Below are 26,205 nucleotides of genomic sequence, written 5' to 3'. Positions count from 1 at the left end.
GTTGCTATCTAAGATGGATTTATAGGAATAAAATGTTTTAAAAGCTTTAAAATTCGACTCAGAACATAAATACATGGCCTTTTATTAAGTAGGATGTTTCCGTATCTTTTAATTGTCTCTTCTGTTCTCTTCAAATCTGTTTTTGATACTTATTTCTGAATCATTCATTGTGAAAAAGAACTTGAGCTGTCACTACTGAGTGAGATATATGTTCAAAAGAGAGAAAATAGATATTTTGTTAGAAGCCTAAAACAAATAGATTCTCAGTAATCGCACAGCTGCATCATGTTGTTGAGCAGCGTGAATCTTAGTGTGGCGCTGTTCCAACACAGAAAAAGAGAATAATGCACATAGTTTGCAGGACTGGAGGGGGATATTGAAGTGCCTTGCTTCTGTTGGGAAGTGGAGCTTTACATGCCTGGGATGTTGTCCTTCTACCCTGTTCCCTCAGGGAAAAACAATGGAATGAAATCCACGGTCTCCACCCAGGCTCAGGCCAGATTCTCAGCTCCCTGAGGTCCAGCTCTGACCTGTGACCCCTACGTAGGACATAAGTCTTGCATGGGAAATGGCTGGGTGAACCAAGGTCCGCCTGTTCTCTAGGAGCTGTTCAAGAAGCTGCTGCCCCATTAGTGCCTGGGCTCCATCTGGTCCAAGCGCAACAAGCCTGGCAGTGAGCACCTGGCACCCACAGTCCGGGCCACTGTCGCCCAGTTCAACGGTGTGGCCAAGTATGTCATCACCACCTGCCTTGGCAACCCAAGCATGACAGCCCGGGATAGGGCCATGGTGGTGGAGCACTGGATCAAGGTGGCCAAGGTATGCAATGGGAAGCCCAGCCGAGGTGCTCTCCTGAGTCTCGGGCACTGCTCTTCCCTTGATCAGGTCTCAGGGTGGAAGGCCCTGGTCTTTGCCCTAGGACTGTGCAGTCCCTAGGCTCTTTGGTCCAGGGGCATGCTGACCTCCCCTTGCGTGGCCCTATGCTGGGATGCTCCGTTTCTGCCTGGCTCCTTCCTTGGAGTGAGGTAAAATCCTCCTCCTCCTCTGGGCCTCACGTGTGCCCTTCGGCAGGTCCCTGGACAGCGGCTTCCTCCAGCAGAAGCGCCTTCCCCTGAGGGGGACTGAAGCTTGAGAGCCAATCAGGTGCTGGCTCCCCACATGACAGCCCATTCTCTTCCCTCCCCAGGCCTGTCAAGCCCTGAGGAACTACTCGTCCTTACATGCCATCCTCTTGGCTCTACAGAGTGTCTCCATTCACCGCCTCGAGAACACGTGGGGGAAGGTTTCCAGGTGAGTAGGCCTCTCTCCATGGAGGGACCAGGATGGATGAGGGAGCTCCCAGAGGCTTGTCCTCTTCCCCCTCAGGCAGCTTGGACCTTCTGGGAGGCGGCAAACCCCGACCACAAGACCTGGGCTGGTGGGTGCGTCTCTCAGCCTTCCTGGTGAAGAGGCCACCATGCCTCCCGCTTTAGAAATCAGTTTTGCCAAATGTCCCACACGGGGCTGAGCTGCATTAAATCTCTTCACGTGTTTCCTTGACAGCCACTAAGCTCTCTGCCCATTTGAACCCCAAATTGACCCAAACAGTGTTTCTCAATGAATATGGGAAGGGAGGCCCAGGACGAGCCACATGAGAGCTCCCTCCCATGTCCTACAAAGACCTTAGTGCTCAGAGGATCCCAGAAGAAACCCTCAACCAGGCAGGTTGACACTTTGGGGTTCTCAAAGAAAAGGCACTCTCACTCAACCCTGCCACATTATTCGTCCATTGATCCTGCCTCCCTTGCCTCTGTTCAAGAAGCCATTGAGGATCTTTCAAAAGCTGTGCAGCAAGGACACTGCACAGGGCAGGAACCTGCTCATCAAGGTAGCCTGGAAGGTGGAGGTCTGGAAAGAGAGGAGGGGTGGGAGGGAACAGGGTCCTGCGAGGATGAAGTCGGGAATGGTCTGAAGCATTCCTTGGGGAGGGGAAGCCTTTGGCATGAATGTGGTGACAGCCTAGGTGAGGATGCTGTTGGCGGTGAGGGGGCAAGCAGGTGGTGTCCAAGCAGACTCCCTAGCCTTGACACCGTCTCTCTTAGTGTCGACAGCTGCTCCACATGGTCACCTGGGGTGGGCCAGGAGGCTGGAGCTTTTTCAGGGGAGGGTCCTTGTGGGCAACAGAGAACAGTGACTCATCCCACTCTCCCCCTTAGGACACAGGGTGTCGTGCCCTTCCTTGGCACTTTCCTCACCAAGTTGCTGATGTTGGATACCGCAGTGGAGGTCTATCTGGAGGTGGGTGAGCCTGAAGATTGTGGGGGATGGACCAGAATCTGGACCTTTGGGAATAGAGCACCCCTGTAATGAGCCCTGAGCTCTCAGGACTCGGCAAACCTACCCTGATGACAGCCTCAGAGCTGCGCCTGTGAGGCCGGGGTCTCTTGCCCATCTCAGCAATGAGTGAGGCGAGACTGCAGTAAGGACATGGCTCCCGGTGCCGAAGACTGGTGAAGCAGCAGAGCTTCCTGAAGGCAAAGCTGCATGAGGTCTGTCTGAGTGGACCTCAGCCTCCCCCGGTGAGTTTGCTCGTGGGGGGAGAATGAAGTCAGGACCCTCCACGTCAGCAAGCACCTCCGTAGCCGCAGCAGCCCCTTCCTGCCTGAGGCTTCGGCCTCCCCTACTGTCTTCTGAGAGGGTGGTGCTGCAGGGTCCCGACCTGTAGCCAGTCCATCTGCCCCATGTCCTCCTTTCTCTGGACCCCAGAGCCTGGCCTAGATCCCAGGCCCGCTATCTGTGTATGCACAGCCCCTCACGGGTCCTGGCCATGGTGCAGCATGAGAAGGGATGGGAATCAAGTGCTCCTAAGAACCAGGGGCCTCATTCTGATGGACTTTGTCTGCATTCCAGGGGAATGAGATCAACCACCAGAAAAGAAATAAGGTGAGCATATGTGGCGCTTCCCGCAGGGAAGGGTAGGGAGTGGGCCTCAGAGATGTCCCTGGGAAGAACATTGCTTGGCTCCATCCCCTCCACCTCACATTTCCTGGGATCCCTTGAGAAGAAAGCAGTGCAAGTCCCATCCCGTTAGGAGATGGGGACAGAGCATGGCATCCAGGAGGACTTCCCGGAGGAGGGGCTACTGATACTCACCTCTGAGAACAGGTGGAGACCGGATGAATCTGCAGGGAGGAGGATGGCCATGTGTGCCAGGACGGGGGACGGGTCCCCGGTCCCGCTGCTCAACCCTCACCAGACCCTGCAGCTCCCTGCCCCCCCAGGCTCCCTATACATCCTGTGCTTCTCTCTCTGCTCAGGAATATCAAGTCATGACGGACATCATGCTGCTCCAGGTGGCTGCCGAGAATTACACCCTAGAGCCCGAGGATCCTTTTTGGGCCTGGTTCCAGGCTATGGAGCCGCTCAGCGAGGCTGAGAGGTGAGGCCCATCAGGAGCTGGGTCGGTGAGGTTCGGGGTGGACTCTTTCTGCTGGCCACTCCTGGGATCCTCCTTCCCTGGGCAGCCTCAGGCCTTGTTGCCGGGGCGCCAGACTCCAGCTGTGGGCAAACACTGGCAGGGACTCTTGAATGGAAGCTCCTGGGCAACTCACAGGTGTCCCTCTGTCCTTAGCTACACCCTGTCCTGCCAGCTGGAGCCCCGGTCCTAGCTGGTCAGCAGCACTCAAGAAGGAGAAGAACTGGCCGCAGTCAACCTCAGGGCTGAGCAAGTGTCCAGTGGCCCTGCAGGGATTCCTCAGCAGCTGCATATGGGCAGTCCTTGCGCCCTATTTACTCCACACCCCTTCCCCCCATCTATTTCCTTATGTAGGGGGCACCATTTAGTTGTTTTAAACAGTCCCGTGATAGATTTGCATGTTAGGAGAGTAAAGCCCTTGTTTTGTTTTAGAGCACAGGTGTGTGGTTTGGGTCTTTTACTTCCTGCAGTAATGGAAAACTTGCACAGACTCTCATATTCGTTCCTGACCTAGGAAATCTCCCAGAGTCATCAGCTACTGTATGTGGGAGGAAGGAGAAGTGCCAGCCTTTCTCCCTAGCCACTGGAGGGCACCCCCAAATCCCCCTTACTCAGAGCACGCGTCCATTTCAGTCAGTGAATTTGGGTAAACAGCAGAGACAGCTCCTCAGAACTCCTGAGATTTAGAGGTTGCAGGGACTTTCCCAGGAATAGCAACAACCACTGAAAGTGGGAGTCTTTAAGACTTGTACGCCCCAGAACTCCTTCCTGCCCCAGGACTGGGGTTGCCTTTCTCCGCTCTAAGGCCAGGAAGACTGTGTCCTGCTTCTTCCGTTGAGATGCTTTTTTGGTTTAGTGTTTGGTTTTGTATTGCCCCCGTATTTGGAACTTGTTGTATTGTAGTTCAATCTCTGGAACTGCATCAGCACCTAGTGGGGAAAAACACGGAAGGAGATCAAATCCTGCGTGTGAAGGGGACAAAGCCAGAGGAAGATAATTTGCAGATGGACTCAGGGCAGGCAGGGCTTTCCAGCCTCAGTCTCCCCGTTGGCTGTTTACCAAGTTGGAATCTTTCTGGGATTCTTGTCAGTGATCTCTGGATACCCTTTCCTGCTTGTTTTGTGTGTTGGGAAAAGATGGGAGGGGTACCTTAAAGGGCACACCTGAGCCTGGTTCCATAACATCTATGCTGACCTAGGAGCCAGGATTTCCAGCCTTCGTGCATCTACTTATGCGGTTCTTCTGAAGCAGCAGTTCCCTCCAGGCCCCAGGCTCTGGGTCAGATGCACAATAGCTACTGTTCCCTGGCTGGCATCTGATGGATCAGGGACGGGCTCTTTCTTGCCAGGATAAGGGGCCATATCCTTGACCAGAGAAACCCCACACTCTCCTTGCTGTCCGTCATGACTTTTAGGTCCATGTTTTCTGAAGTCCATCATCTCTATTTCTTTTATAATAATTTTTTTTTATTATGTTAGTCAGCATACAGTACTTCCCTAGTTTTTGATGTAAAGTTCCATGACTCATTACTTGCGTCTAACACCCAGTGCACCATGCAATAGGTGCCCTCCTTAATACCCAACACCAGCCTATCCCAATCCCCCACTCCCCTCCTCTCTGAAGCCCTCAGTTTGTTTCCCAGTGTCCATAGTCTCTTGTGGTTCATTCCCCCTTCTGTTTACCTCCCCCTTTCTTCTTCCCTTTCTTCTCCTACTGATCTTCCTACTTCGTATGTTCCATAAATGAGTGAAACCATATGATAATTTTCCTTCTCTGTTTGACTTGACTTAGCATTATCTCCTCCAGTCCCGTCTATGTTGCAGCAAATGTTGAGAAATCGTTCTTTTTGATGGCTGAGTAATATTCCATTGTCACTAATATTCAACAGTTTACACACTCAGTCTCAGTTTGCACACTTACACTGACTTGTCCGAAATTAGGTACTCAGCCTGAGCCCCCAGACCTACTGGGTCCCCTGCACATTGAAAGTGAGCAGATGAGAAGCATCTCGCATGCAACTGGTTGCCAAAACAAAGCAGGGGTACGAATACTTCTATCAGACAAAACAGAATATAAAAAATAAAAGAGTAGTGGGTCACAAAGAAGGACACTGTGTCCCAATCATGGAGACAATGCAACAAGAAGATAGAACAATTTTAAATTTTTAGACACCCAGCATAGGAGGACCCAAATACATAAAACAGTTAATAACAAAAAGCAGGCAACTAATTGACTGTAATACAATACAGTAGGGGATCTAACACCCCCCTTCTATTAATGGACACATGATCCAAACTGAAAATCAACAAGGAAACAGTGGCTTTGGGTGATGCACTGGTTTTAACAGACGCATGCAGAACATTCCATCCTCCAACAGCACATACTCATTCCTTTCGATTGCACATGGAACGTCCTCCAGAGCAGATCACATATTAGGCTACCGAACAAGTCTCTACTAATTCAAAAAGATGGAAGTCATGGCATACATCTTTTCTGACCACAATGGTATGGACTAGAAATCAACCACAAGAGAAAAACCTGGAAAGACCATGAACACAAGGAGGTGAAAGAACACGCTCCCGAGAAATGAGTGGGTCAACCAGGAATTCAAAATAGGAAAAAAAATTACATGGAATCCAAGAACAATGACAAGACAAGCGTCCCAAAACTTTGGGATACAACAAAAGTGAATCTTAGAGGACCAGTTACAGCAATACAGGCCAGCTCCAAAAGCAAGAACAATCTCCCATCCCATCACCTGACACAAAGGGATCTAGCATAAGAACAGCAGAGAGCTCTAGAGCAGGGGATCAGCCTTGGCGCGTTGGAGCTCTTGCTGTTGGGCCCATGCATAGCTTCCGTCCTTGCTCAATTTCCCAGCAGGTATGGTGTTCTTTCCTTTCCTGCACAACAACTCCCACCATGTCCACCGGGGAATCAACCCTTTATGGAATTCTAGAATGCTAGAAACTGCCAAAAAGGCCCAGGAAACAACCATGCCTTCCCCATTTGGTATATCAAGGTGCCGATTAGCTTTCTCTTTGGGGAACATTCAACAGTGGTTTTTTGAGACATCGTCTTAGGCCCGGATCCCCTGGGGATCTTGTGAAAATACAGATTCTGATTCAGTAACACTGGGAGCGACCTGAGACTCTGCATTTCCAACACGCCCTCTGCGGATGCTGAGGCCACTTGTCCACGGACCACCCTGACAAACAGCGCCAGCAGGCCATTTGACCAAAATTATCTGTTTCACCACTGAAAACAGAATTTTCAGCAACAGTTTGGCCGCAACGAGGAGGTCTTTTTATTGCCGGGAAGATAAACAGCCAGGGCAGGGCTTTGTCCACACCTGCAGGCCTCTCCTCTTCTTCTCTTCCAGGGCATATGGAGGCAGGATGGAAGGAGGTCAATAGTTTAGGAGCTTCTTTAGGTCAGTGGGTTTTCTTTCCTGTGCCCTCCTGTATCTCTGTGATGTGTGCAGAGCACAAAGTCCTTCCAAGAGGGATGGCCGAGGCTGAAAGGGGGTAAGGTGGGAGCCTGAGCTCCTGAGTCAGCCCTGGCACGTGGGCAGAGGCAGGTGCTAGGGGCCACTCTGTGTGTGGTGCACGGGCTCCCTCGCAAGTCCCCATGAACGGGCCAGAGGAGCTTCAGAGAGGATGGGCAGAAGACCCAATATTGCTCCAGGCGACAGAGGAGGGAAAAGACTGAGGTTGGTTCATGGCTGAATGGGCTTGGATGTGGCTGCAGGATGGAAAGTGGCTGCAGATATACTACAGCCCCGTTCAGGGTAGTCTTGATAGAATGCAGCGATGGGAAATTCTTTCGAGCATTTCAAAATTCTTTCAATTCTTTCAGGTGGTATGGAAAGAAAAGCAGCCTGAGGAAAGAATATACATTGGCTCGTGGCAGTGGTAGATGATTTGGCTCGTTGGTCAGGGACTGGGAGGAAGAAGATTTATGACAATTAGTCGTGGGGAACAGACATGTAGGTGGACCCATGGGAGTGGGCACCAGGTATGATGATCTTTGCATCACACATTGACATCCACCCAAGTGCATTCAACCTGGAAAAGGCACTAAGCAGCCGAGTACATCCTGGCCACTTGATATCCATTCTAGCCTCTCACATTGCCCATCCCAGTGCTAGCATAACGGGCTCAGGAATGGACATGGTGACATGGATGGAAGGCAGGGCCCCAAGACCTTCCCATTTCTTCTTTCAGCAACTATGCTCTGAGCACTCAGCCTGTGCCAGGTGAGTTGGTGGGCCCCAGTGCAGTCTGCAAATGGCCAAGTTGTTTCTGCTGTTCTGATGGAGAACACCTTGAAAGCAAGATGTGTGAAAGAACAGAGCAGATATTATACTCCAGTTACCAGCACAGTGTAGTAGGGAGGGCTAGGGAGTCACAGGAGAGGAGGGTCTGGAAGGCCTCCACATGGTGACATCTGCTGGTAGCAGATTGACAAGAGGGAGCAAGAGCTGCACACCTCTGGGAACAGTGTGTCAGGGAGAGGGCACCACTGGGGCCAAATCTCTCAGACAGAAACTAGTTTGACCAGAGAAGATTCGGAAAGTGGCCAGAGTGGCTGGTGGAGGCTGGGAGGTGAGAACAAGAGATGGCAGTGGATGGGAGGGCCAGGTTACCTGAGTTAGCTATCTGTTTGTCTCTGAGAACACTACTAGAAAGCTTAGCACTTCTGAAGCGTGATATTTCCTAGCTCCCAATTCGGGGGGGCCTGGAATCTCCACACAGTTGAGACTGGGTGTTTCTGCCCCCAGGTCTCTGTGTGATGCAGTCTGCGCCTCACCCGAGGCCCAACTGTGGTAAGATTTGCTCCCAAGTCACTGATGTGACTAATGTCAGGATTTAGCTCAGACTCAACAAAGTGGGTTTAAGCGAAATCCTGAATTTGAGTTCTTTTCTGCCTATTAGCCTGGGCACTCCCTAGGTTCCTTCCTCTGTGGGCCTCTATGTAGGGCAGTTCTAAACACCAGTGCTTGCTTCCCCAGTGCAGGGATACAGGAAAGAAAGGAAGGGAACAGAAGAGAGTAACAGGAAAGTGACAATGTTCTGTCATATTCTCTTGGTCAGAAACCTATTAGCAACCAGGCAGTGGATAGACAGGGAGGTATATAGCACGGGTGGGGATCCCTGGGAGCCACTGTGGAGTCAACGTGGTGGTATAGTCAGCACATTTCATCCAGACCATGAAATGGAGGTAAGCTTTAAAGTCGATGTGTGTTATGTTAACATGGGTTTGACTCCTGTGTGGCACTTAAGAGACAAAAAGAAAGAACAAAGAGAAAACAAACAAAAAACCAGTCTCAAATGTAGAGCACAGACTGGGGATGGCCAGGTGGGGGGATGGGTGAAATAGGTCATGGGGATTAAGAGTACACTTATGGTGCTGAGCACTGTGTAATGTACAGAACTATTGAGTCCCTGCTGTTCACCTGAAAGGAATATAACACTGTCTGTCAATTATAGTGTAGTTTCAAAACTTAAGAAAAATCGGTCCTATGAGATCTAAGCTTAGAATACGCAGAGTTTCCTCATGAGGTCTCATCGGGCTGAACGTCAATCCACACGAAAGGTAAATGAAAATGTCCAAAGACAAAAGTACAGTCTGTTTCTATGGAAAGGCCAGGGCCCACCTCTGTGTTCACATAAAAGGTAACGTCCTATGCTACTGGCAGTTGGAGCAGAGTTTCACTCGAGTCCTATTGGAGCGATGCTCCTCTGGTGTTCTCATTCTACTTGGTTGTGTGTCTTTACGAAGTAATTGAAATAACGATTCCTAACCTTTGTCTCGTGGATGAAGCAATATTCGACTCTTGGTAGCCATCGAACGTTTGGAGCGGGAACAACTTTTGGAAAATATTTAGCATTCGTATCTCTCATCGTGTTACAGATAAGGAAGCTGAAGCCCAACAAGGGCACCCGGGGAACAATAACACAGAGGAGGTTCTCCTGACACCTGGTTCAGGGTCCTAACTCATTGAGGAAGTGTGAAGAACGCCCAACCCTCCAGGGTCAATGGACATATCATTTGAACATGTCATTTTTAAAGAAAAGTGAAATGCGGTCAAACATGGAAAGACAGAAAATAACATCCTTTTAAAGAAAATCCACTATGATCCTCTACACTGTTTCTTACGTTCCACATATGAGTGAAAACTGATGATAATCATAGGGGAAAGGAGGGAAAACTGACCGGGAAGCCATCAGAGACGGAGCAAAACCATGAGGGGCTCTTAAGCACAGAGAACAACTGAGGGTGGCTGGAGGGGAGTTGGGTGGGGGGATGGGGCAACTGGGTGAGGAGCATAAAGGAGGGCACGTGATGTGATGAGCACTGAGTGGTATATGCAACTGATGAGTTATTCAACACTACATCTGAAATAAGGATGGACTGTATGTCGGCTAATCGAATTTCAATAAAAAAATAACGGAAATCCAAGGTTCTGTGTTTTCTTGTTTTCAATACGAAAAATACCGGATGATTTCTTTTCTTCCCACAAGCAATGAAGGGAGCTAGCCTATTCAAGGTGAGGCAGTTTTCAGGGCATGCTGCCTTTTTCATTTCAGCCCTAAAGAGACTTTCAAACATGCTTTCAGTTCCAGGCCTCTTGCCCTTCGAGTCCATTCTGAGCACCCTTGACAGGGTGGCAAAAACTTTGTTTCTTCAAGGTGGGTCACCTCAAGCAGGTAACATCTGTACTTGCCACAGAGTTACTACAGGTGTGCACCCTCCATCACTTACAAGTGCCTCTCGACAAGATTTCCTCACAGGCGGCATGAATACTGCTGGCTGATGGTTTTCTCTTTGATGACATTGATCCCATTTTTTCACTTGCACGATGACTGGGAGTCGGCTCTCGGTCTCATTCCTGGTGGTGATACAGCTCTCCAGCTCCCCCTCAAACATGTCCATCTCCTCTCTCCCAGAGAGGAACATGCAGAACTTAGGGACCATGGGGCGCCTGGGTGGCGCAGTCGTTAAACGTCTGCCTTCAGCTCAGGGCGTGATCCCAGCGTTCTGGGATCGAGCCCCACATCAGGCTTCTCTGCTGGGAGCCTGCTTCTTCCTCTCCCACTCCCCCTGCTTGTGTTCCCTCTCTCACTGGCTGTCTCAGTCAAATAAATAAATAAATAAAAATCTTAAAAAAAAAAAAAACTTAGGGACCATGAACTGGGAACACAGAGCAAACATATAAAGGTTTTGCCTGACTTCAGCTCAGCATAGGAGGGACATACTGTTCCCCTTTGGTTTGACCCCAGTGTAATTTAGTACTCTAACCTTCTTTGCCATTGACTCCAGACAGTGGCTCACCAAGACGGGAGGGATACGGAGTTCCTTGCAGACACGCCCACACACCATGTTCATCACCGTCTAGCATGTAAGACTATGTCCCTCATCTGATTAAGAAACTCTTCAAACGTTAATGGATCAGAGTGCAATGAAAGTCTAACTTGGAAGAAGGGCTGAGCTCGGGGATCCGTCCAGTCATATGTCTCACTGCTCCCATCATCCACGTAGGTGCTGCACAAAATGGACAAGGTCCCATTTCCAGTACACAGCTCATGCTGGCCCATCATACATATTCCTATCCTCTTGCGATCACATAGCGTCATGACCCCATCATCATGCCAGTGCTTCTCCAGTTCATGCTGCTCTCTTACTCCACTAATGAACCTTTTTCATCTCGGAAGTGCAGCCCAATAATATTCATTTTCATAGCTTCACAAAATAGGATTTGGCCATGCTTTAATGGATATGACCTGCAAGGCACAGGATAGAAAAGAAAAATAAATTCACGTACAGGACATTCAGAATACTTACAATCTTTGTGACGTTAAAGACATTAGCAATGAAGTAAAAACACAATCCACAAGATGGGAGACCATATTTGCAAACTGTCTATCTGGCAGGGGCTCAATATCCAGAATGAATAGAGATCACATGAACTCAACAACAGACAACAAAATGAATGCAATGCGTGAATGTGCAAATTGGGAATAGGCATATCCTCAAAGATGTGCACGTGAAAAGAAATTTGAAAAGATACATCACTAATGTTAAGGGAAATGCAAATTATAAAAAGCAATGAGATACCATTTTACATCCTTTAAGATGACTCTTCCAAAAAAAAAAAAAAAAGCAATCAGAAGGGAAAAAAAGAGCAAGTGTTGGCCAAGATGTGGAGAAGATGGAAGCCTTATTCAATGTGTGTGGTAGGGATGTTTAACAGCATAGTTGTGAAATCAGTATGGTAGTTTCAAAAAAAATTAAAATTAGACTTACTATGTGTTCCAGTAACTCCACTTCTGGGGTGTATACCCAAATTAATTGACAGCATGGTCTTGAAGACATATCTGAACACACATTTACATGGCATCATTATTCATAATAGCTTAACCATGAAAGCAATCCAAGTATCTGTCGAGGGAGGAACAGATGTTGTATGTACACATATTGGAATAGCATTGATTCTTCAAAGTGGAAGAAGACATTGACATATGCCACAACATGGGTGAACCTTGAGGATATTATGCTAAGTAGATGAGTATTCATGAAAATACACACTTTGACTTCACTCTTATTACCTACCTAGAGTAAATTGCCAAAGACAGTAGAATGGTGTTGCCAAGGGCTGGAAGTAGGCGGTCATCGGAAGTTTCTGATTCATGGTATAGAGTTTGAGTTTTACAAGATACAATGAGATGTGAAGCTGGGTTACACGGAGGTTGTTCAAACATATTAATGCATGGAATACCCTTAGAATGTACTCCATGAACTTAATGGACTTAACGACATGAAAATAAATGTAAACTGCAAATACGGAGAAACGAACTCAGGACAATTTCGTCTAGCCATTTATATCCTTTTGTTTAGGTCCTATCTCAGACATTTTGCTTCAGCCATTTTCCATGAGGCGACTTTGATCAAACAAAATGTTCTCATTCTGTGCCCACTTGGAAGCTTACAATCAGAATTTTCCAAAACATGAACAGTTTTTTCAAAAGTTACTATCTGACGTCACTTATTAAGACTTTCTATTCTTTGACAAATTGTTAAATGGAACAAAATTTTAAAATTCTATTTCATCTGCTTTAATTTTAATTCACTGATTTTTAATTTCAGAATCAACTTTCTATGCCAATGGCTTGAAGTTTTTAACCCCTAGGATAACCTACTGGCTTTCGGTTCTGCTGTTTTCAGTTTTGTTTACGTGACGTTCTTTTTACCATGTCCAATTTCCTGATGCTCTCTATGAATATTAAAATATTTTTTTGCTCCAGTTGTTTTGATACATTTGACATACAGAACTGTGTATGTTTAAGATACCTGGCGTAATGATGTTCCTTTCGTATACTGTGAAACGATCGCCAGAATAAATTTAGTCCGCCGCCATCATCATCTCTAGAGATACAAAAATGAAGTAAAAAGAAAAGAAAGAGAGGTTTTTCTTTGTGATGAGAACTCTCAGAACTTGCTCTTTTCACACCTCTCAAATACACCATAGAGCAGTAATGAACTGTAGTCCTGGGGTGTACTGTAAATCCCTATTCCTTATTGATCTGAAACTGGAATTTGTACCTTTTCACCATTCACTCAGTTCCCGCACCCCCTCCGCCCTCTGCTTCTGGTTACTTCTATCTGATTTCTTGTTCTGAGTTAGTCTTCCTCCTTTTCTCTTCTTTGTCTCAGATTCCACAGAGAAGGGAAAAATAGAGATCCTGCTCCTTTGCTCTGTGACTCTGCAAAGGCACTGTGTTGAGGACCCCCGAGAAAAGGCATGGCTTTTTTTGCTGGTGTGCCTGCATGGAGCTGTGCCACCAGAGCTGGAGAACTGGGTGCAGGGCGCTTCCTTGTCCATGGTACCTGGTGAGTTCTGCTGGAGGAACTGGAGCAGGAAGAGTCAGGCAGAGGCCATTGTGGTTGTCGCCCCTGCCCAGAAACAGCTTGAAAGTTTTAGTAGCATTCTGCAGTCTAGGTGCTTAAGAGGGGAGGTGGGCTCCAAGATCTTCTCAATTATTCATTGAGTAACTACACACTGAGCACTGCCCTATGCCAGGTATCTTGCTGGGCCCGTGCGCGGAGCTGAAATTACCTAGGGCTCCTTTGCTTTAGGAGCTCCCAGTCTACACATGGACCAAAGCTCCAAAGTGAACGCACGTAAAAGAAAAGAGCAAGCGCTCTGTACTAGGAATGAAGTGTGCTACGGAGGAAGGCTGGGGAGTCACTGCATGGAAAGATATGAAAGGCCTCACTGAGGCTGAGGTTGCTGAGAACAGATTGACCAAAGGGAGCTAGGCCTGCACACGTCAGGGAGCAGCGTTTCAGGAAGAAGTGACTTGTGCTGCAGACACTCAATAACAGAAGCCAGTTTGGCCAGAGGAGTGAAAAAGGCAGCCAGGGTGGCTGCAGGGACACTAGGAGGAGAGCAGAGGGGAGGGAGGAAGGCAGGGACAGATGCTGAGGCCTGGGAGACTGTTACTTATCTAGAGTTGCCCCGGGACTGCATTGCCCTGATACCCTGCATGTGCAGGTGCATCGCTTTAATTTCTAACAGTATTTGTGGGTGAAGAATGCGGGCCCAAATTAGCATGGTTCCCCAGGCTCAAGGTGTGTCAGTGGCTGCGGCTGTGACCAGGGCCATACTGGAAGAGGATTTTGTCATAAGTTGGCTCACGTGACTCGGGATGCCATCTGGACTCAGAACCTGAGTTCCTGTGTGTCTTTTGGCCTTGGCACTGCCTCCGTTCTCTGTCCTGTGAGCCTCTGTAGATGGCAGCTCAAAACATCGGTGCTTGGTTCAGGTTCAGAGAGAGAGAAGAAGAAGGGAAAGGGAAGGAGTGAGTAGTGGAACATGATGGAAAGTAACTAGGGAGTGAGAAACTCTTTGCATGACATGTAGACAAGCTCTAGGCATGGTACTTCATCACGTTGAATATGTCCTGTGGGTCAAAAGCCAGTCACTGACCACTTAGCGGTTACAGTCTGATGCCTATACCACAGGTCAGGATCCCTAGGAGCCATGGTGAAAGCCGCTCCCCTCATAGACCCAAACGAGGTAACGGGGTCTCGTTCTTCATATAACGGGAAACAATTGCATGGTTTTACTACAGAGGATGACAATGCCTGCATCTTCTTGCTTTTCCAGACCATCATGGTGCCCACCTTAAAATGAGGCCAAGAGGGAAAGTGACAGTTGCAGTATTACAGGGCTGGAACCCAGGCCTCTTCTGAGCAGCACTCCATGCCAAGTCCCACCCCTTCTTGTAATTCTTCCATCTTGAAAATTGTGCCTCAGATACACAGGGGACCACCCCACACATGTAATAAATACTCTTATCCACAGACACCAGAGGATGTGCCAAGGAAGTAGATTCTAGCCTGATCCCCACACTGCAGGCTGGGAAAGTGGGGACTACGTGAGAGACACAATGACATAGGACACACAAGTGCGCAAAGAAACACAGAACGTAAGGTCTGAATTCAGCTCTGCCTCCTGAAGCTTCAGACCCTAGTTCCATTTCCAGAGAGTGGTGGCTATGGCCTTTTTGGCTCATTGTGTCCAGTTAAGGAGATGACATGGGGGAGAAAGCTAAGGAGTCAACTGCCAAGAAGGGGCTCTGGATAGGTCTGACTGAACACATGGTCCCAGGGATTAGAATCTTGAAAGAGTGACCTCACTTCCTCTGTGATAGGCCCCAACTGAACTTAGAACTCTGGTAACCGGGCACCCAGATTCAAAAGACAACCTGCTCTCCAGCTCACTTTGGTGGAGACGTTCGAGAGAACAGGATGTTCTCTTGCTGCCTTCCTCCCTTCAGGGTCTCTGGGCCCAGGCAAGCCCAGAGAGAGAGACTTGCAAATAATTGTAGACGTCGGCTCAGCCCGCTTTTCCGAGCCCTCTGGACATGTGGCAGGAGACACCAACAGGTAACACGAGGCAGCTCAGGGCAGCCCACTGGAGAGCAGGCAACAACTGTGATGCCACCTCAGCAGGCCCACACCTCTTGCCCCTCATTATGTGTGTCCCTGTGTGTGTGTTGGGGTGGGGGGCTGGTTGTCTATGTGTAGAGAAGGGGACAGAGGATGTGGGACACACCCTTCCTGGGCAGAAGGAAGCAGCCAGGTGTTGGAAGCCTGGCCCATCTTTCATGTTCACACCCCAGGTCATAGCAGGCAGGATGAGAAGCTGAGCACTGGGGACCAAGCTCAACTACCTCGATGTTAATCATGAGCTCTAGAGTTTCATCCGGCTACCTCCTTGCTCGATGTCTTTTCAGCTGCCCCTCTTTGCCTCAACTGGAGAACAGGATTTCTAATGCGGGTGGCCCCTTGTGGCAATGTCCTGGGAGGACACTAATGTCTCTTGACCCCATGTCTATGGGGCACTGCATTTTCAGAGCTGCACCCAGGAGGTCATCGAAGAGCTGGTCTGGGACTTCAACTACAACGCCCTAGACAAGTGGCAGGTGCACCAGGCCACCCAGGATCAGTGCCGCTCTGAGGTGAGAATGGGAAGAGGGTTCCACACACCCAGGGCCCCCACACAAATGTGGGGACAAACCTGGGGCCCTCCCATGGTGTTTCCACATGAGTGCCCCACAGGCCCAACCACAAAGTCATCCCAGTATCCACACCTCCACCACCAGCTGTGGGAGAAAGTAGGAAGACACTCTTCCCATAGGTGGGAATGGTAGAGAATAGTGTTCGTGTTTTTTGCAGTTTGGGGCGTGGGTTATTCTGTTTCATTCTGTTTTTTGTGACTTTTCCCGCAGCCATGAGTGTCTTTGCATTTTGCTACTGTTTTGAGTATTTTCTTGACTCACCCCAGCCATCCTGTGTAGAACCCAGCTCCACTGTCCTTGGAGAACGTGTCCAAGGCCTTATGAATCCTCACCCCACACAGGGTGATTGAACATAAAAGGAACGGTGGGAAGAAGCCATTCTATATGTTCCTCTGTAACGTATCACCTCTCAGAGCACATCGACTCATTGTATGTCCCCCGGGTCACAAGCTGTGTCCTCATATGTCTTTTTGGACCTCCGTATGGGAGGTTGTCTGCCACCGTGAATCAGCCTTTCAAGCACGGATTGGGTGCAAGGCCTCTGATGCCTCCTGGCCCAGGTAGTGGACTCTGTCTTTTCAGAGTTCAATCCAGGCCATCTTTGAGGAGCTGCTTGCTCCAAAGGCTCAGCTACTCCATCTCCCTTGACAAGCAGCAGGTGCCTCAGCCCACAACAACATCCAATGCTGGTCTGGGGTGAGAACAGGTCCAGATTGATGTCCAATCTCAGGACCCACAGATGATCACGGCAAGGCCAGAACCCACACTAGAAACAACCAGCTCCCCTGGGGCCTGCCGAGGAAGGTGGATTTCCCCTGAACCTTTCTCCCCACCTTAGGAACAGACCAGGCCGCAGCAGCATAGGGAAATGCCATGCATTCCATGCTCTGGACAGTTCTCAGGCCTAACGTCTATGATCTTGAGCAGCGTTGGAGATGCTAAGCCTCTGCTTTCTCCTGTCTGCAGTAGGGATGTTGACTGATGACTCAAAGGCATACAGTTCTTAATAAAGCCTATTCAGAGAGAGAAAGGCTGTGGTGGCTCAGCTAACAAGATGTGTTGAAGTGACCAATGCTTTCTCATTTCACCCCTAAAGGCAATTGTACTTTCAAGCCTAGAGCCTTTTCTAAGTGGGCCCTCAAGTCCCTTTTCTTGCACAAGTTCCCGAAGGGATGGGACTCTCTGGTCTGAGCCCCAGACCCTGATCATCCTGGTGGTTCGTGGTGTTGAAGCTGACTCCATTGCCCCCCACACCCCCCTTCTCTACCTGGTGGGAAAAGGAATCATCCCTGTCCCTGGATGAGGCCCAGACGATGCTGAGGCTCCGAGAAGGCACAATGGAGCGTTTCGTACAGTCCCTGGTGCCATCCTTCCCAGATGGGAGCATCTCAACCACCTCAACGATCTTCTGCATGTACGAGATGTTCACTTCAGCCACACAGGTCCTGGGCCAGCAGTTCAGTCGGTGAGTGCCCACCCCATGCACAGCACAGGGTGAGCCTCCCATCTACTGGGTGTACATCTCGGGAATGGCCCTACCCCTCTCTGACCTTCCCTTTCCTCTTCTGAAAAGTGGGGTGGTTAAGAGGATGAACCTCATACAGTTACTGTAGGAAATCATGGGAGGAAACATGGCACGGGCTACTCTGGTGCTTGGCTCTGTAGAAAGGGCTCCTGGACGTGCTGGGCATCTTCTTGCTTAATAGTTCTCTCTCTCCGGTCAAGAAGCTCTCAAGTGCAACCCTCACAGGCCGGTGGCCCTTCTGGGTTGACGAAAGGAAATGCAAAGCAGGCAGGTTCTCTATGTGCAAAGGACTTCTGAGATTCCATCTAGATGGTTCTGGTAGTTGTCCTTTGTGTGAGCAGCTCAGGGGCACACTGGGAGCAGGCAGACCAGCCCACGAGCCACTCAGGATTTGGAAAGTGCGGGCTGGGAAGTAGTCGTTCAAGAATGTATATTAAGCACCTAGGAATGTGAATGGAGAGAGGAGATACAGTGTCTGGGTCTCAGTTCTAGTCAGAGGGTCAGATAGGCACTCTGCACACCCTAAGCATGCATGTCCAATGGTTGTTAGATGTGACATCTTCGTAGCCTCCTCTAGCTTTGAAAGGATCCACCGAGAGCTGGATCATAGGACAGATGAAATGATCAAGTAAAACTGGGACAGGGGTTTGGGTCCAGAAGCAGGGCTGGCTGCCTCCACAGAGCAGGGTGGGGGACTACAGGGGTGGTGGCTGGGGAGGGATTTGCCAAACCAGGGATCTCACCGATCTCTTGATTTCCAGTGGGTGGGCTTCATCTGGGGGGCTTCATGTGAAGAAGCAAATGAGTCAAAGAAGGCTGTGGACGGGGTCCCGGGCCCTCTGGTCGGCAGAGCACAGTCTGGGCTCAGTGGGTGCCTGAAACACCCATCCCTTTGACGGTCCCAACTTGCTCTGCCTGCCCCTCCCCGCTGACCACCCCAACAGGGGCCAAGAACCGAGGGTGTGCTGAGCCGACCACTCACAAATCTGCCTCCAACCTGAGCCTTGATACTGGTGTGCATGGAGGATAGAGTAGATCAGGCCCATGGCCAGGTAGAGGAGAGGAGAAGTGGAAAAACCAGACTCATTCAGGTTTTCTGGAGGACCAGGCCTCCCACTACGAGGGCAGCTAGAGAGGGGTTGGAAGGGGGCTGGGGCCATCCTCTGGGACCCATACAGAAAGAACGGTGCTGTGGGAGTAGCATGTGCAATGCAAGGCCAGGCCTCTGACTCTGCTCCACATATGACTCTCCCCAGCACCCTGTCTCCCTTCTTGGGTACCTGGCCTGACCAGAATTTGCAGGCTATCTATCAGTCCCTGGGCCGTGACCATGTCGAGATCAAGGTGGCCTATGTGCATGGGGCCATGGTTCTGAAGTGGCATGCCTGGGACCTGACAAACCATGTCCCCCTTCTCCTGATGCAGCGGGAACTTCTGGCGCTCACTGAGGCAGAGGTGGAGGGTAAGGGGGATGGCAAGCTGGGAAGGCTAACTGGGATGTGGTTCATGGGCTGGGTATTCCTTTCAAGGCCATGGGGTCTGTCCTGGTTTTGCAAAGGCATCCGGAAAGTCAGTGATGTGGATGAACCTTTCTCTGTCTCCTGCCCCAGTGCCAGCTCCAGGGCTCCTTCCAGCGGCAGAGCCAGGAACAGGGCCTCCTATAGAGCTAGAGGCGACCCCGGCTCTGTGTCAACTGTCACCTGCGGTGTCAGAGCCAGCCTCCCCTCTGTCAGCTGTTCCAGAACTGCAACCCGTGCTCCCATCTTCTGCATGTGTGCCGGGTGCTGAGCAGCAGTCAGCTGGACCACCCTTTTTGCTGGAAAGTTTCACTCAAGCAACAGCCACAGAGCCCACCGCGGCCCCAGAGGCTTCCTGCCACCGCTGGGTCACACCAAAGAACCAGCTGGGTGAGGAGAAGCCCGACCTCCTGGACTTCCCTCCCAGGCTGGTGGCAGAGCAGCTCACGTATATGGATGCGGTGAGCAGCTGGGCTCTCAGGGTGGGCCAGGGGCACGCCTTCCTTCTGCTCTCACCTGCCCCACACCTGCCTTTCCCTGATGTGGACTCCTATGGTCTGGGACCAAATCTCAGCTCCACCACTTCCCAACCCTGTCAACCCATCAAGGCGCTTAGCCCCAAGCTTTCACTGTCCAGCTGCGGACTGTAGCGAGAGACCCTGATAAGCACTGATACGGAGGTACTAGGGAGAAGAAATGAGCCAGAATGGAGAGACCAATGGGCAGGCCCTGGTCCCGTGGGTGGAGGAGGGCAGCTCCCTGTGTTCAGTCAAGTCCATGGGTCACCCACTCATGTGACTTGGAGGATGAGTACCCTCAGCGTTGATTAGGCATCTGATGTGTCCATGAGGACAGGGCAGACCGAAAAACGTGTGGTTGCAGCTCCCGTGTGAGAATGTGCATCTGAAAGGGGGGAAGGACCAGGGGGATGACCAGTTGGAGGGGAGGGGAAGAAGCCCCCTTGGGTTGGACCACCTTGCAGTGCCACCTGGAGCTGGGAGTTCCTGAGCATGATCAGGGTGCCAATGCCCTCCTTCCTTCCCTTGCTCTGTTTGCTCCTGGGTCATTGTGTACTGGGTTCCCTCAGGGAAAAACAATGGAATGAAATCCACAGTCTCGAACCAGGCTCAGGCCAGATTCTCAGCTCCCTGAGGTCCAGCTCTGACCTGTGACCCCTACGTAGGACATGAGTCTTGCATGGGAAATGGCTGGGTGAACCAAGGTCCGCCTGTTCTCTAGGAGCTGTTCAAGAAGCTGCTGCCCCATCAGTGCCTGGGCTCCGTCTGGTCCAAGCGCAACAAGCCTGGCAATGAGCACCTGGCACCCACAGTCCGGGCCACTGTCGCCCAGTTCAATGGTGTGGCCAAGTGTGTCATCACCACCTGCCTTGGCAACCCGAGCATGACAGCCCGGGACAGGGCCATGGTGGTGGAGCACTGGATCAAGGTGGCCAAGGTATGCAACGGGAAGCCCCGCCGAGGTGCTCTCCTGAGTGTCGGGCACTGCTCTTCCCTTGATCAGGTCTCAGGGTGGAAGGCCCTGGTCTTTGCCCTAGGGACTGTGCAGTCCCTAGGCTCTTCCGTCCAGGGGCATGCTGACCTTGCCTTGCATGGCCCCATGCTGGGATGCTCCGTTTCTGCCTGGCTCCTTCCTTGGAGTGAGGTAAAATCTTCCTCCTCCTCTGGGCCTCACGTGTGCCCTTCGGCAGGTCCCTGGACAGCGGCTTCCTCCAGCAGGAGCACTTTCCCCTGAGGGGGACTGAAGCTTGAGAGCCAATAAGGTGCCGGCTCCCCAAGTGACATCCCATTCTCTTCCCTCCCCAGGCCTGTCAAACCCTGAGGAACTACTCGTCCTTACATGCCATCCTCTCGGCTCTACAGAGTGTCTCCATTCACCGCCTCGAGAACACGTGGGGGAAGGTTTCCAGGTGAGTAGGCCTCTGTCCATGGAGGGACCAGGATGGACGAGGGAGCTCCCAGAGGCTTGTCCTCTTCCCCCTCAGGCAGCTTGGACCTTCTGGGAGGCAGCAAACCCCGACCACAGGACCTGGGCTGGTGGGTAGGTCTCTCAGCCTTCCTGGTGAGGAGGCCACCATGCCTCCCGCTTTAGAAATCAGTTTTGCCAAATGTCCCACACGGGGCTGAACTGCATTAAATCTCTTCACGTGTTTCCTTGACAGCCACTAAGCTCTCTGCCCATTTGAACCCCAAATTGACCCAAACAGCGTTTCTCAATGAATATGGGAAGGGAGGCCCAGGACGAGCCACATGAGAGCTCCCTCCCATGTCCTACAAAGACCTTAGTGCTCAGAGGATCCCAGAAGAAACCCTCAACCAGGCAGGTTGACACTCTGGGGTTCTCAAAGAAAAGGCACTCGCACTCAACCCTGCCACATTATTTGTCGATTGATCGTGCCTCCCTTGCCTCTCTTCAGGAAGCCATTGAGGATCTTTCAAAAGCTGTGCAGCAAGGACAGCGCACAGGGCAGGAACCTGCTCATCAAGGTAGCCTGGAAGGTGCAGGTCTGGAAAGAGACGAGGGGTGGGAGGGAATAGGATCCTGAGTGGATGAAGTCGGGAATGGTCTGAAGCATTCCTTGGGGAGGGGAAGCCTTTGGCATGAATGTGGCGACAGCCTAGGTGCGGATGCCGTTGGCGGCGAGGGGGCAAGCAGGTGGTGTCCAAGCAGACTCCCTAGCCTACACACCCTCTCTCTCTGTGTTGACAGCTGGTCCAGGTGGGGGCCTCTACAAACCTGGAGAGCCCAGAGGACAGACCTGTGCTCAGTGATGGGGTTGGGCTGGGTTGAGGGCCACAACAATGATGAGAGTAATAGGACCCTGAGTCCTCAGGAGACCATGGGAGATAGGTGGAGTTGTCATGTTTCCCGATGAGAAAACAGGCTTGGGGAGGCCAGGCTGCAAGCTCAAGGTCACACATGGAGTGAATGTTGGAATGAGATTGTTCTGGAATCACTCACGGCCTGCTTCTGGATAATGGGGCCTCAGGATCAGTATGAGTTAGGTCAGATGTCTAGGTTCTGACGTCCAAGATGGTGGGGGCAAGTGGCCTGAGGGTATGATGGTCTCAAGGAACTTGTCCTTGGCCCTGCAGGAGCGACCATCCAATAGATTTGCCACCCTGGTGATGGCCCTCCGGGGAGCCCAGAAGAGGATGCAGAAGAAGGTGAGTGTGCCTGAGGCCCAGGGCCTCCAAAGTCAGAGGAGGAGGAGGGCTCCTCCCTGAGGGCTGGAAGCCTCCCAAAAAGGAAAGATCAGGAAGGGGGGGTCCTTCCCACTCCAGCTGCGGCTCCTGGGGCCACAGCTTCTACAATTCTTATTTCAAAAGGACCAGGAGGAGGGCCCAGAGTGGTCCATAGAGAATGGGTTTTGCGGGTGGGGAGGGACCGACCTAGTGCTCCATTCCCTGGCATTTTTGAAAAGCAGGCCCTGAAGGTGATGAGGAGGAGTCTGATGTTCTGGGAGGGGGAGGGGAAAGGGAACCCGTGGGGGGGAGGCTGCTAAGGGTCCTAGGCTGCTCCACGTGAGCCCCTGCGGTGGGCTAGGAGGCTGGAGCATTTTCAGTGGAGGGTCCCTGTGGACACCAGCGAGCAGGGACTCATCCCAACCCTCCCCCTCATGACACAGGGTGTCGTGCCTTTCCTTGGCACTTTTCTCACCGAGCTGGTGATGTTAGATACCGCCATGGAGGACTATCTGGAGGTGGGTGAGCCTGAGGATTGTGGGGGAGGGACCAGAATCCGGAGGTTTGGGAGCAGAACGCCCCTGTACTGAGCCCTGAGCTCTCAGGACTCGGCAAACCTCTCCTCATGACAGCCTCACGGCTACCCTGTGAGCCTGGGGGCTGTTGCCCATCTCAGGGATGAGCGAGGTGAGGCTGCAGTTAGGCCACGGCTCCCGGTGCCGAAGACTGGTGAAGCAGCAGAGCTTCCTGAAGGCAAAGCTGCATGAGGTCTGTCTGAGTGGACCTCAGCCTCCCCCGGTGAGTTTGCCCGTGGGGGGAGAATGAAGTCAGGACCCTCCACGTCAGCAAGCACCTCAGTAGCCGCAGCAGCCCCTTCCTGCCTGAGGCTTCGGCCTCCCCTACTGTCTTCCGAGAGGGTGGTGCTGCAGGGTCCCGACCTGTAGCCAGTCCATCTGCCCCATGTCCTCCTTTCTCTGGACCCCAGAGCCTGGCCTAGATCCCAGGCCCACTATCTGTGTATGCACGGCCCCCTCATGGGTCCTGGCCATGGTGCAGCATGAGAAGGGATGGGAATCAAGTGCTCCTAAGAACCAGGGGCCTCATTCTGATGGACTTTGTCTGCATTCCAGGGGAATGAGATCAACCACCAGAAAAGAAATAAGGTGAGCATATGTGGCGCTTCCCGCAGGGAAGGGTAGGGAGTGGGCCTCAGAGATGTCCCTGGGAAGAACATTGCTTGGCTCCATCCCCTCCACCTCACATTTCCTGGGATCCCTTGAGAAGAAAGCAGTGCAAGTCCCATCCCGTTAGGAGATGGGGACAGAGCATGGCATCCAGTAGGACTTCCCGGAGGAGGGGCTACTGATACTCACCTCTGAGAACAGGTGGAGACCGGATGAATCTGCAGGGAGGAGGATGGCAATGTGTGCCAGGACCTGGGATGGGTGCCCGGTCCCGATGCTCTACCCTCACCAGACCCTGCAGCTCCCCGCCCCCCCTCCCAGGCTCCCTATACATCCTGTGCTTCTCTCTCTGCTCAGGAATATCAAGTCATGACAGACATCATGCTGCTCCAGGTGGCTGCCGAGAATTACACCCTAGAGCCCGAGGATCCTTTTTGGGCCTGGTTCCAGGCTATGGAGCCGCTCAGCGAGGCTGAGAGGTGAGGCCCATCAGGAGCTGGGTCGGTGAGGTTCGGGGTGGACTCTTTCTGCTGGCCACTCCTGGGATCCTCCTTCCCTGGGCAGCCTCAGGCCTTGTTGCCGGGGCGCCAGACTCCAGCTGTGGGCAAACACTGGCAGGGACTCTTGAATGGAAGCTCCTGGGCAACTCACAGGTGTCCCTCTGTCCTTAGCTACACCCTGTCCTGCCAGCTGGAGCCCCGGTCCTAGCTGGTCAGCAGCACTCAAGAAGGAGAAGAACTGGCCGCAGTCAACCTCAGGGCTGAGCAAGTGTCCAGTGGCCCTGCAGGGATTCCTCAGCAGCTGCATCCTTGCGCCCATTTACTCCACACCCCTTCCCCCCATCTATTTCCTTATGTAGGGGGCACCATTTAGTTGTTTTAAATAGTACCGTGATAGATTTGCATGTTAGGAGATTAAAGCCCTTGTTTTGTTTTAGAGCCCGGTGTGTGGTTTGGGTCTTTTACTTCCTACAGTAATGGAAAACTTGCACAGACTCTCATATTCGTTCCTGACCTAGGAAATCTTCCAGAGTCATCAGCTACTGTATGTGGGAGGAAGGAGAAGTGCCAGCCCTTCTCCCTAGCCACTGGAGGGCACCCCCAAATCCCCCTTACTCAGAGCACGCGTCCATTTCAGTCAATGAATTTGGGCAAACAGCAGAGACAGCCCCTCAGAACTCCTGAGATTTAGAGGTTGCAGGGACTTTCCCAGGAATAGCAACAACCACTGAAAGTGGGAGTCTTTAAGACTTGTACGCCCCAGAGCGCCTTCCTGCCCCAGGACTGGGGTTGCCTTTCTCTGCTCTAAGGCCAGGAAGACTGTGTCCTGCTCCTTCCGTTGAGATGCTTTTTTGGTTTTGTGTTTGGTTTTGTATTGCCCCCGTATTTGGAACTTGTCATATTGTAGTTCAATCTCTGGAACTGCATCAGCACCTAGTGGGGAAAAACACGGAAGGAGATCAAATCCTGCGTGTGAAGGGGACAAAGCCAGAGGAAGATAATTTGCAGATGGACTCAGGGCATTCAGGACTTTCCAGCCTCAGTCTCCCCGTTGGCCGTTTACCAAGTTTGGAATCTTTCTGGGATTCTTGTCAATGATCTCTGGATTCCCTTTCCTGCTTGCTATGTGTGATGGGAAAAGATGGGAGGGGTACCTTAAAGGACACACCTGAGCCTGGTTCCATGAGTATCTATGCTGACCTAGGAGCCAGGATTTCCAGCCTTCGTGCATCTCCTTATGCGGTTCTTCTGAAGCAGCAGTTCCCTCCAGGCCCCAGGCTCTGCGTCCGATCCATGGTAGCCACTGTTCCCTGGCTGGCATCTGGTGGATCAGGGATGGGTTCTCTCTTGCCAGGATAATGGGTCATATCCTTTTTTTTTGAAGTTTTTTTTAATTTATTTGACAAAGAGCAATAGTAAGAGATTGAACACAAGCAAGGGGAGTGTGAGAGGGAGAAGCAGGCCTGCAGCGGAGGAGCCTGATGTGGGACTCGATCCCAGGACTCCGGGACCACACCCTGAGCTGAAGGCAGATGCTTAATGACTGAGCCACCCAGGCGCCCCTCATTTTCATTTTCTTAATGACTAATGATGTTACACATCTTTTCATGCATATAGTTGCCATTTTAAAACCTTTTTTGGGAAAGTGGCTGTTCAGGTCTTTTGCCCTTAAAAAAAAACCAACTTGGGTTTTCTTAATATTGAGTTAGAAGAATTGTTTATATATTCTAGATGCAAGTCTTCTTCAGATATATGTTTTGCAAATATCTTCTCCCATTTTATGCATCATGGAGGATTTTTGAGAATCAAGAAGTTACGGCCTGGGGGGTAGATAGTACTTCCAGGCTGGTGTGTTTCATTCTAGAGTCTCTGATACTTTCGTAGCTGCTTCTGCTGCCAGACCTTCCTCCAATTCTCTCTCACCACAGTGACATGGAAACATCATGTCACCTCCACCTAAAAACTGCAGGTCAGCTCTGGCCTCCACTGCCCACCCTCCACCTCACTGGAAGCGATGGTGCTCACCTCCATACTTTTCTTCCTTGTTTGGTAACACATAGGAGCAATTTTTTCCTTGTATATCAGATTATCACATTATATGCCTTAAAAAACATGCACTTTTGTCAGTTATAGCTCAATTTAAAAAATCGAGCATCATGTAGCGTTACTATTGCTGCATAACAAATGACCCCAAATCTTATCGTCCAAATAACCACCCTTTGTTATTGCTCG

The 26,205-nt window shown here is 51.1% G+C and overlaps 1 protein-coding gene across 1 annotated transcript in view; it reads left to right on the top strand.

The window, feature by feature from the left end:
* The first annotated feature begins 3,461 nt into the window (after nt 1–3,461).
* Nucleotides 3,462–26,205, top strand: part of LOC130542711 (ral guanine nucleotide dissociation stimulator-like) — a 248,334-nt gene continuing 225,590 nt past the window's right edge. The window contains exons 1-8 of the mRNA XM_057306933.1: nt 3,462–17,509; nt 18,826–19,031; nt 19,180–19,547; nt 20,326–20,541; nt 20,910–21,013; nt 21,521–21,590; nt 22,200–23,452; nt 23,831–23,952. Of these exons, the coding sequence (XP_057162916.1) occupies nt 17,358–17,509; nt 18,826–19,031; nt 19,180–19,547; nt 20,326–20,541; nt 20,910–21,013; nt 21,521–21,590; nt 22,200–22,331 (1,248 nt within the window). The 5' untranslated portion in view covers nt 3,462–17,357 and the 3' untranslated portion in view covers nt 22,332–23,452; nt 23,831–23,952. The remainder of the gene's footprint in view (nt 17,510–18,825; nt 19,032–19,179; nt 19,548–20,325; nt 20,542–20,909; nt 21,014–21,520; nt 21,591–22,199; nt 23,453–23,830; nt 23,953–26,205) is intronic.

The sequence above is a fragment of the Ursus arctos genome, unplaced genomic scaffold (genome assembly GCF_023065955.2).
Source record: "Ursus arctos isolate Adak ecotype North America unplaced genomic scaffold, UrsArc2.0 scaffold_48, whole genome shotgun sequence".
NCBI classification, from domain to species: Eukaryota; Metazoa; Chordata; class Mammalia; order Carnivora; family Ursidae; genus Ursus; species Ursus arctos.
This window is presented reverse-complemented; position numbering and strand designations above follow the sequence as displayed.